This window comes from Zingiber officinale, chromosome 7A (assembly GCF_018446385.1).
Source record: "Zingiber officinale cultivar Zhangliang chromosome 7A, Zo_v1.1, whole genome shotgun sequence".
NCBI lineage: Eukaryota > Viridiplantae > Streptophyta > Magnoliopsida > Zingiberales > Zingiberaceae > Zingiber > Zingiber officinale.
This window is the reverse complement of record NC_055998.1, coordinates 93,673,225-93,684,912: the sequence shown is the minus strand read 5'-3', so window position 1 is coordinate 93,684,912 and position 11,688 is coordinate 93,673,225. Positions and strand designations below refer to the sequence as shown.

Here is an 11,688-nt window from a genome sequence, read left to right as displayed (position 1 = left end):
ACTCATTTAATTAATATCTTAGTCCAAGAGTAGTACCACTCAACCTCATCGTCATGTCGGACTAAGTCTACTTGCAGGGTTTAACATGACAATCCGTATGAGCTCCTCTTGGGGACATTATCAACCTAGATCACTAGGACACAGTTTCCTTCTATAATCAACAACAAACACTATAAGTGATATCATTTCCAACTTATCAGGCGTATTGATTTATCGAACTAAATCTCATCCATTGATAAATTAAAGAAATAAATATCAAATATATGTGCTTGTTATTATATTAGGATTAAGAGCACACACTTCCATAATAACTGAGGTCTTGTTCCTTTATAAAGACAGTATAAAAGAAACGACCTCTGATGGTCCTACTCAATACACTCTAAGTGTACTAGTGTAATTATATAGTTAAGATAAACTAATACCTAATTACACTACGACCTTCCAATGGTTTGTTCCTTTCCATTTTGGTTGTGAGCTACTGTTTATAATTTATAAGGTACTGATAACATTATCTTCTGTATGTGACACCACATACTATGTTATCTACAATATAAATTAATTGAACAACTACAAACAAAAATAGATAATTTGACCAAATGTGATTCTTTATTCAAAATAAATATTTACAAAAGCTTAGACTTTCAGTATACACTCTAACACTAAGATGGGTAAGAAGGTGGGTATAGGTGGGTATAAGTCTTTATAAATAAGAGGCTACGACAGGGACCGAGAGGAGGAATTGATTTTGGGCTCCCGATGAGCTTGAGCTTCCCGTGTTCGGCCAGAACACCCAACTCGAGTTCATCAATAATAACTCATTCCACTACAGAGTTATTATTGAACTACCGCACCAATCCCATATTACTATATGGGCTCCTTCTTTCATGAGTGTGTAAGTCTCCCTGTGTTTAAGATATTGAATGTCCACTAATTAAATGAGTTACTGACAACTCATTTAATTAATATCTAGCTCCAAGAGTAGTACCACTCAACCTTATTATCATATCAGACTAAGTCCACCTGCAGGGTTTATATGACAATAATCCTTATGAGCTCCTCTTGGGGACATCATCAACTTAGATTCCTAGGACACAGTTTCCTTCTATAACCAACAACACACCATATAAATAATATTATTTCCCTACTTATCGGGCCTCTTGATTTATCGAGCTAAATCTCATCCTTTGATAAATCAAAGAAATAAATACTAAGTATACGTGCTTGTTGTTATATCGGGATTAAGAGAACACACTTCCATAATAACGGAGGTCATGTTCTTTTATGTAGTTAGTATAAAAAGAAACTATCTCAAATGTTCCTGCTCAATACACTCAGAGTGTACTAGTGTAATTTTATAGTCAAGATAAACTAATACCAAATTACACTATGACTATTCCAATGGTTTGTTCCTATCCATCTTAGTTGTGAGCTACTGTTTATAGTTTATAAGGAACTGATAACATGACCTTCTGTGTGTGACACCACATACCATATTATCTACAATATAAACTAATTGAACAACTACACTTAGCATATAAATATAGACATTTGACCAATGCGATTCTTTATTTCAAAATAAATGTTTACAAAAAGCTAGGCTTTTAGTATACATTCTAACAATCTTCCACTTATACTAAAAGACTATGCTGCCATATACCCTGCCATATATCTGATTCCCAACCCCTCAATATGACCATCAAAAGCTCCTGCCTTAAGGGGCTTAGTGAAAGGTTCTTCTAGGTAATCATCTGATGCAATTTAGGAGACAACAACTTCTCCTCGTTTATACGATGTCTCGTATCGGGTGGTACTTACGCTCAATGTGTTTACTCACCTTATGGGCTCGTGTTCCTTTGAGTTTGCTACTGCATCACTATTATCACAATAAATTGTAATAATTGTTTGGGCAAACCAGGAATCACATCTAAGCCCATCATGAAATTTCTGAGCCATACAACTTCTTTGACTGCCTCAGAGGCTGCCACATACTTAGCTTCTATGGTGGAGTCCGAAAAGCATCTATACTTAACACTCCTCCATGCTATGGCTCCACCTCCTAAAGTAAACACAAATCCTGAGGTAGACTTACTATTGTCCCTATCTGATTGGAAGTCAAAATCCGTGTTACCCATAGGGAGCAAATCATCTGCCTACCATATAATCTCTAGTCCTTCTCAAGTTCTTTATTATATGCTTTACAGCAATCCAAAATCCTTGTCCAAGGTTACTTTGATATCTGCTAATCATGCGCACGGCAAAATAGATATCCAGTCTCGTACACAACATTGCATACATTAGGCTTCCGATAGCCGAAGTATAAGGAACTGCCTTTATGTCCTTTATCTCCTTTGATATCTTCGGAGACATCTCTTTAGATAAAGCTATTCCATGCCTGAAAGCTAGAAAACCTTTCTTGGAGTCTTGCATGCTAAAATGAGCTAGGATTGTATCGATATATGAAGCTTGGGATAAGCACAACATTCTTTTCTTGCGATCCCTTATTACTTTGATCCCGAGAATATGTGCGCATTCTCCCAAATCCTTCATATTGAATTGCTTGGACAACCATACCCTTACTTCTGACAACACTTTGATATTGTTTCCAACTAACAAAATGTCATCTACGTATAGTACAAGAAATACCACCACGTTTCCATCACACTTCTTGTATACATAAGACTTATCCGGACACTGAATAAATCTATACGACTGGATTACTTCATTAAACCGGATGTTCCAAGACCTTGAAGCTTGTTTCAGTCCATAAATATACCGATTGAGCTTACATACTAGATGCTCTTTGCCCTTTACAATAAACCCTTCTAGTTGCTTCATATGGATGTTTTCTTCAAGACTTCCATTAAGGAAAGCTGTCTTGACATCCATTTGCCAAACCTCATAATCCATATGAGCAGCAATAAATAAGAGTATTCGGATAGACTTAAGCATAGCTACTGGCGAAAAGGTTTCCTCATAATTGATTCCCTCTTTCTGAGTATACCTCTTCGCAACAAGCCTTGCTTTGAAGGTTTCCACTTTCCTGTCTGTCCCTCTTTTCCTTTTGTAGATCCATTTACATCTAATAGCTTTTACACTATTTGATAGTTCTACTAACTCCCAGACTTTGTTAGAATACATAGATTCTATTTCAGAATTCATCGCTCTTTGCCAAGATACTGCATCTTTATGTTGGAGTGCTTCATCATATGTCTGGGGATCAGCTTCATGTTCACCAGGGATCAAGTCTGAAGACTCTCCCAAACACATGAATCCTTCAGGTTGCCTTACAACCCTCCCACTACGACGAGGCACTGTTTGTAGTTGTGTATCATTTGTGATACGTGTTGCAGTTTCTTGTGATATTTCATCTTATACTGTTGGTACTAGATTTAGACGTGTCCTCTCTTATTTCCTCGAGAACAATTTTACTTATGGGCTCGTGGTTCATTACATAGTCCCCTTTCAAAAATGGGGCATTGGTGCTAACAATGACCTTATGATTTTTAGGACTATAAAATAAACTTTCTTTCGTTTTTCTAGGATATCCCACAAACAAGCGAACTTCTGTTCATAATTCCAACTTATCAGTGTCTCCATTTACCACATGTGCTGGACTACTCCAAATCCGAATATGCTTCAGACTAGGCTTACACTCATTTTATAATTCTATGGGAGTAAAGGGTACTGACTTAGAAGCACTACAAGAAAAAAGCTAAACAACAACGCTTTTTTGGCGTTGTCGTATGTACTTAAAAAGTGATGTTGTAGATGGTGTTGTAGAAAGTCATATCAAAGACAACGCTTTAAAAGCGTTGTGGTTGGTCACAAAGACAACGCTTTTTAAGCGGTCTTTTCGTTCTTAAAAAGCGTTGTTATAGATGCTGTTGTAAAAATGCACATATCAAAGACAACGCTTTAAAAGCGTTGTGGTTGGTCACAAAGACAACGCTTTTTAAGCGTTGTCTATTCGTTCTTAAAAAGCGTTGTTAAAGATGCTGTTGTAAAAATGCACATATCAAAGACAACGCTTTAAAAGCATTGTGGTTGGTCTCAAAGACATTGTTTTTTAAGCGTTGTCTTTTATTACTTAAAAACGTTGTCTTTTTAAATTTATAAAAAATAGTGTTTTTCTTAATTAAATAGCAAAAATTATAAAAAATACTCAAAATTTACATATAATTGAATATCCACAACCACAATCATTTTTATAATAAGACTATTTAACAAATAAATAAAACTTTATATTATACAAACAAAATGTATACATATTGATCCACAAATTAAATTTGTATCATACAAGTTATCCTTAACTTCATGACAATAATTTTTCAAACACACAAGTTTTACAAAACCTCATCATTGACTAACCTGTTGTTGGTGTCCATCGATGGAATTGCTTCTTTAAGTCCAACAATCTCTTCTTCCGAAAGGCTTTCAGCTATCACTCTTAGAGCCATCTTCTTCAACTTGTCATCAACACACCTGGGGTTGTAGGCAATCAAGAAATTTTGTATGAAAACTTTCATACATGTAAATCTCGTACTAAATAATATGTCAATGTTATATATACATGTAATTCATACCGTAAGTGTGTTTATATCGTAACTGACAAGTTTTCTTTAGGGCCAACTTCTACTCAAGCTCTTTAAACACTGCATCAAAATAAAAAAATTGGCATTAGTTCTGTGCTAAATGAAAATCATATTTAGAGGAAAAAGCGGGAGTGCTGTAGATGGATATATTAACCAAGCATATTAATGTTTGACCTGTCTTTACCAGTTCTAAGCATATATATTAACCAAGCGGGAGTGCTGTAGACTCCGAACCAAGTAAAAATAAACTGTGTTAGCAATTGTTTTTACTTAACTTATATTCTGCTGCATTTTACTCAATTGTTTTTAAACGAACGTGAACAAGCAACGAGTGCTATTGACATTAATTTTGAACTAGAATTAATTTTGAACTAGAATTTCTGTAATAGAATCTAACTTAAGTTATACCATGAGATTGATAATTATTTACACAATTGAGCTGAAGCAAGGTAAAAGTTCAACTTGACATGACACATTCACAGTCCCAAAATCGAGGACGACATTCTATTCCCTTCCAACACCCATGCGTCATGGAAATATATATATTAACAAACTGTAGACATTATCCTACTATCAAATTCTCAGAAGTCAGAAGTTGGCAATGGAAATGTGAATGCAGTTCAATTTATGAATAGCTAATGATCAACTAAGTTGATTTTGGTTAGCTTTCCAGCGAGAGCTTGAATAAGAAATCGCATGCAGTTTACAAGATTCTTAGTTCACAAAATTCCATAAAAACGGGTTAATTATAACAACATTAACTATCCATATTAAAAGATATATTGCATCTTTCAAAATAGGTTCACAAGAAACAAATCATCTAAAGAGGTCAATGCATGAAAACAAAATTCAAACAGCACACACCTAAGTTCGCTAACCATTGAACCAAGTGTACAATAAGCAAGTGGATTACATTTGTTATTTCAATTTTTATTCAAAAATACGATAATGATGAATAAGGAGAAATGAATGAAGTGTTGATAAAGATTTACAACTAGGCTTTTTTACCAAAAAAAAACTTTTAATTAAATGGATTTGCCTCGTACAGTAAAAAAAATCTTATTAAAAGGTTTTTCAAAAATAATCTTAACCATGGTAAATTACATTCACAATAACTTTCTAAATAATGAAAGTATGATACCTGATCCTCAAGGAATAATCTTGGCGGAGTACACCATGCACCGCGATGGAATTGATTGAAAGAACTGGTGCTGCTTAGTCCAGTAAAAGAGCTCACTTGGGACATTTGCGGACTTTGCTGCCCACCAACAGCAAGTTGCTCCTGCTCCTGATCTTGCTTCCTCAAAGCAATAATGTAATCATAGGTGCTGATTCCCTGTAAGCGCATCCATGTAGAGTAGCATGAGCTAGTTAAAGTGTCAATTTTCTCCAGAATTGATGAATAAACAACACCATATCGTTCAAATTCTACTATTTGTTTTCCACTATGGAAAATCTATCAGTTAAATAACAAGCTGTAATAGTTCAGTTGGATAATAAGTTTCAGTAATGCTCAGTGTATGGATGAATGCAAAGAATTTGAAAATATAAAAGATATATTCCTTGAAATAGAGATATTTGACCGGATACATAGGTTTGTTTTATATAAATGTAGGAGCTGTGTAACTGGTAGTGTTTGCTGTGTCACAAGTAGAAATATGAAAGTAGTGTACCTTTTTTATTAAAAGAATATGGAAGAAGAAAAGTTGTGCAACTGGAAGAGTAGCAACCATGGCTAATAAAGTGCACACAGCCTGCATTATAGAGACATTATCAAATTAGTATCAGAACCTTGAAAAATCCTCATTATGATGTGTGATTTTCATTCATTTTCTCTTCTGAGTACTCACCACCACAATGATAAAGGGTGCCAAGGAAAAGCTACTACCCAGCTTTGAAACAATTTCAGCAGAAAATCTCCTTCTCTCAACAAAACACAGTATCAGCACAAGCATCCCAACAGCCCACTGCAGAATAAGCTGGCCCAAGGTGCACAAAGCATGGAGACCAATCAATAGTCAATCAGAATGAAAAGGACCTGACATAAAATGCATTCTATGTATCAGGTCCTTCACGTACTAAGAAAATAGTATCTTCTAAGTTGATGCACACAGATGATAAATCTACACTAAGAAAATAGTGTCAATCACTATGATTAATGAATACAACTATTGGAATGGTAGGAAATATTTGTGCTTACCAAGAGAAGAGCAAACACCATGAGGATGAAGAACCTTTTGTAATTTTTTCTTCCTATGCAGTTATTGATCCACTACAAGGAAAGATGAATACTGCATATTACTACAAGATAACAAAACATATAAGGTTGTGAATGGAGAAAACCCTCACCCTGCAATGATGATCAAAGCCATCAACGCATTTGTCACAGACTCTACAATGCTTACTATATTTTAGAACCTGCAATACAAACAGATAGAAATCATTAGAGAAAAACCAAGTTAATATAAAGCACATAAGAACTTTATTTTCTTGAAAAGATTGTGTGGCTCATCGTAAATGAGATCTCTATCACCTTTCTCCCTAATAACCAATATTCTGAATTATCCATCTTTTATGGTTATGCATTTGTCCAAAGGCCATCTGATCAAGCAATCAAAAAAAGTAAATTACTCATCTTACTGTCCTATTCTTTTTAAGACATCCTACCACACCACATGAGAAGCACCCACATTGTTTTGGTTAGCCTAGAAATTTGCAACTTATCACCTCGAATCCCAACGGTGGCATCACTCTGAATTATTGCACAACTTCTCCATCCATAGCAATCCAAACACCAGAACACGAAATGGCGAAGAAATATTACCTTAGTTAAGATGGAAGATTAAAAGTATTGATCAGGAAGAGACCAACAACTTTAGAAGCCTCGAAGTTTTAAATTTTGTCCATGCTGGTTGGCACAGGGAAAAAAATTCATTCCATCTGCCAACTGGCACACGAAAAAGAACAAAACTACTGGTATGCTCCTATGAACTGCACCACCGCTTGCCGCCTTTAACACCTCATGTGTTCCTCTTTGTCGGTTGAAACCTACTATGTCACCTCATTGCCAATTGAAACCCACTGCATCCCCTCACGAGCAGTCTTCTGAACAGCCACCCACCGGATGAGGCCAATAGCTTTGAATGCCTTAAACACATGGTTTTAGATCTTGTTTGTGTCACTTAACATGGCCAATATATATGCTTGGAGAAGATGACTTGTTTCAGAAGCTTTTTAGATCAAAGATACGAAGTGCATTGTTATAAAACTAGATGCACGAACACTTGCTTATACGGTTCTTGAAATAAAATACATTCGTAACCGTCACTAGCCCAAGCTCAATAAGGAAAATTCACGGTAAATGTGCATAGTATACCTCAGATACTGCAGATGATAGGGAAGGCCAGAAGACAGTTTGACGCAAATATTGAGATTGCCCAAGCCAATCCATGGTACTAATCCTGACAGCTCCTCCAAATCGCATTGACTTGATTGTGTCCACCCATCCTTGTTCATCAGCTTGGAACCTTTGAAATGAAAGCTGCATTGGGTACATGGAAAAAACAACAAAAAGGGAGGATAAATGATAGCCACCAACCTAATTGTTCACAAATATCTGTATAAGTTATTAAGGGTGTTCATAGAAGTTGATCCTTTAGCCGTGTCTATTAGATGGTCAAATCTAGGCGCCAACTCAAAAATGTTGGCGTCCAAGTGTTAGTGTTCAACTACTTCTGATTTTCTTCATCTTTGAATTGTTAAATACATAGGGTATTTATAGGGAATACTCAAGATGTATCTAAATAAATACATGAACCAATATTAAATGACATACATTCATCATCCGAAGAGTCATTCATGAATCCTCCAATATTCATGCTCCAGATGACCATACATTAGATTATAAGTCCAATTAATTTGATTGCAAGGTTGTAAACAGTCCTTGAGGGCTATTGATAGTGATTCCAGTACGTACTGGAAAATAATGGAACAAACCTATGAAACAACTATCAAGGGATTCACTTCAACTTTCCTAAACCAAAGAAGAAGCAGATGGATTACAAAAGAAAACAATTTGCACCATCAAACTGAAACTTATAATAAGCCTTAATAAATTAATGAAAAAAGCATTGTTTAGAAGTTCACAGAGAAACATATGAAAATACAACAAATGCAACTGCAAAAAAAAAAAAAAACTTGTATCCAATTAACTTTTTTATACTTTCAGATCAAAAGGTCAAATTTATATACTTTGGTTCATGTTCAAGCAAGAGGATAACAATCTCATCGACAGTTAGTATTTCCTTTTAATATAGAACACTAAAAAGAAGGAATATCAATGATGAAACAAACCTGAAAATGCGAGCTACTGAGGCAGCGAGCAATCTGCTTGAACAAGGTAATCATGCAGCGTTGGAACTCTGTCGTGAGCATCAAAGACCAAATATTACCAAATATTAAGATCATCGACAAACCAAATAATACCTTATTTTTAACAGCTATCTAGAGGATCCGGCTTTTTGACTTGAAGTTGGTTCAAAGAAGACAAATCAAATATACAAATACTAAGATGAAAGCATAATGAAGTAGTTAACTTTTTCTACTTTACCTGATTATAAGATCTATAGCTTCTTGCTCAGTATTTTGCTGCACGAGTAATTATTAGAAAAACAAACCCAATAGTGGAACAAAAGCTAGATAAAGAAACTAGATAATTTACACTGACAGAACTTTACAGAATAACATATAATACAGTGCTTTGTACTTGCATATTAATCCAGAAAACATCCTTTCACCTAAGTGACAATTTTTCCAAAACATCATCATTCACAAAACATCATCATTCACTAAAAATTTTCACAAGTTTTTAAACTTCAGTGACAACTTTTCTTTGGGGTCAACTGCTCAAGGTCGATCTGGTAACTATGCACTGCATCAAAAAAATTGGCATTAACTATGATTCCACCAAAAAAACCACCATTCCATGAACTTAAATCTAAATAGAATTATGGCAACTATCATTCCATACCTATTCATAAATATGATCTTGTATGCACTCCGCCAACTCGGACCGAACCTCATCAATTTGTTCACGAGAGTACCCTATTTTTGTGAACTGTGAGCATACACAATTTATGTTAATGGAAAAAATAATCAACACTGATCACTTTGCAATTTTAAATAGTTTATGTCAAATAATTTGAGATAAGCTAAATAATGTTACTATTGATTGCAGCGAATCTCTCTCAATAGTCTCAACTTCTTCAATAATTTCTCTCATAAATCGCATCACAAAAAAACCACATTGTTTCGCATCCGGTTGTTGAGGAGCATATATATAGTAATTAGAGTCAAATTGTTAATGAAAATTATACACATTACAATATATGTTAAACAAAAGTACACATACCTTAACTACTTCCCACTTAATATTTTTCCTACCTTTCCTTCCCTTGGTTGAATTAAACAATTTTAAGGCCCTTCATACGTTAAGAATATTTGTTAAATAAGATTTTTATTATAATAAATATTTACTAAAAGAAATCTGAACTCACATTTCCATTACGTATTTTGAATCATCATCGCGAATGCGGCAACTTAGGGAATCCAGTAAATAGCATCCTTGTAAGGTTCAATAACACTAAGATTCCAATGGAAACTAGGCAAATACATAGGATTAGATCATAAAATTGAATAAATTATCGAAAGGAAGCAATTGAAAGTGATGTTTTACTTCTTGCTTACCCGACATTACATGGCACTAACACTAGTTGATCTGTTGATGCACTTGTCAGCTTATCTGCTAAAAGAGTTGCCCTTTGATTCAGGGTTTCAAGCTTAACTGATTTGTCTTGTGCCGTTTTTGCCAGATATGGGAGTTTGTGAGGATTCATAAATCTGAATTTCTTTGTCTTGGTATCTTTCACCATCTTTTTATACAGACACCTATCATTGCAAAGAAAAAAATATTTAGATACTAAATAATAAAATTTAGACACAAAACACTCGTAAAAAGGAGGAAAAAACAATCATCACTCATAACACTAAGTTATGGTTGATGATAGTAACATCCATACATGAGAACATACTATGAACAGTCTTGCATATTAAACATACCAGAAATGTATACATGCAAATTCTTTTATTTCTTGAGGACAAGCACATTTAAGATACTTAAAAATATACAAGAAAAAAGATATGAGCAAAGTACTTCCTGTCTAGAAGAACAAATGGCATAAGGCAAACATTAAGGGCCGGTTGAAAATGAATGAGCTATATTTATGTAAAGTGTACCACATCAATTGATATTAGTAAACCTCTCAATAGAAATGATGAACTATTAACTTAATGAGAATAACATGGTATGAGAAAATTACTAGAAGTTGAATTTTCAAGAGTAAACTTGTTCACACAACAATATTAGTAAACTTCTTGCAGTTCAAATCAGGGATTTTCTGTCTTGCTAGATATTAGAATTTCCCAGCAAACATAAAGCAATGCAGTAATTTCCCAGCATAAGTAAAGCAATGCAGTTGCAACTGAGAAAATAATATTTAGATACTAAATAATAAAATTTAGATACAAAACAATCATGTGGATTAAAAAATAATGATCACTCATAATAAGTTGGTGAAATTGTAACAATAAACCATAATAAGTTGCTAAAATTGGGAAGCAAACATGTGATGAAAAAGTTGCTGAAATTGCTTAAATAAACTTACTTACCATATGTAGGCAACGATCAAATTTCCTGAAATTGACTCCAAATGATACAAAGAATTGATGTCCTCAAGGTCAAGAAAAAGTTCACAATCTTCATCAAACACTTCATTATCTAAGCACATTGATATACATTTTCCTCCATCTAGAGCATGCTTACTGTAACAATATAACATATGTAATGCTCTTGGGACACTTGTTGACAAAGTAGGTTTTGATTTTTTTCGTTCAAACTTCTTCCTTCAAGGCTTCTAATAATTTAAAATATAAACAAGTTAGATAGCTAGGTTGAATAATAATAAAGTGGCAATATAATTAGAAATATAATAATAAAGTGACAATATAATTAGAAATATAATATCTCATATACCTCATC

The 11,688-nt window shown here is 34.2% G+C and overlaps 1 protein-coding gene across 1 annotated transcript; it reads right to left on the bottom strand.

Annotated features, from left to right (window-relative positions):
* Nucleotides 1-5,253: 5,253 nt before the first annotated feature.
* LOC121999527 (probable protein S-acyltransferase 22) lies at nt 5,254-7,325 on the bottom strand. The gene is made up of 6 exons (XM_042554196.1): nt 6,942-7,325; nt 6,793-6,864; nt 6,443-6,571; nt 6,266-6,346; nt 5,734-5,928; nt 5,254-5,271 (listed from the first exon to the last, which is right to left on the bottom strand). The coding sequence occupies exons 1-6, from the start codon at nt 7,065-7,067 to the stop codon at nt 5,254-5,256; spliced, it is 621 nt and encodes a 206-aa protein (XP_042410130.1). The 5' UTR covers nt 7,068-7,325.
* Nucleotides 7,326-11,688: the final 4,363 nt, after the last annotated feature.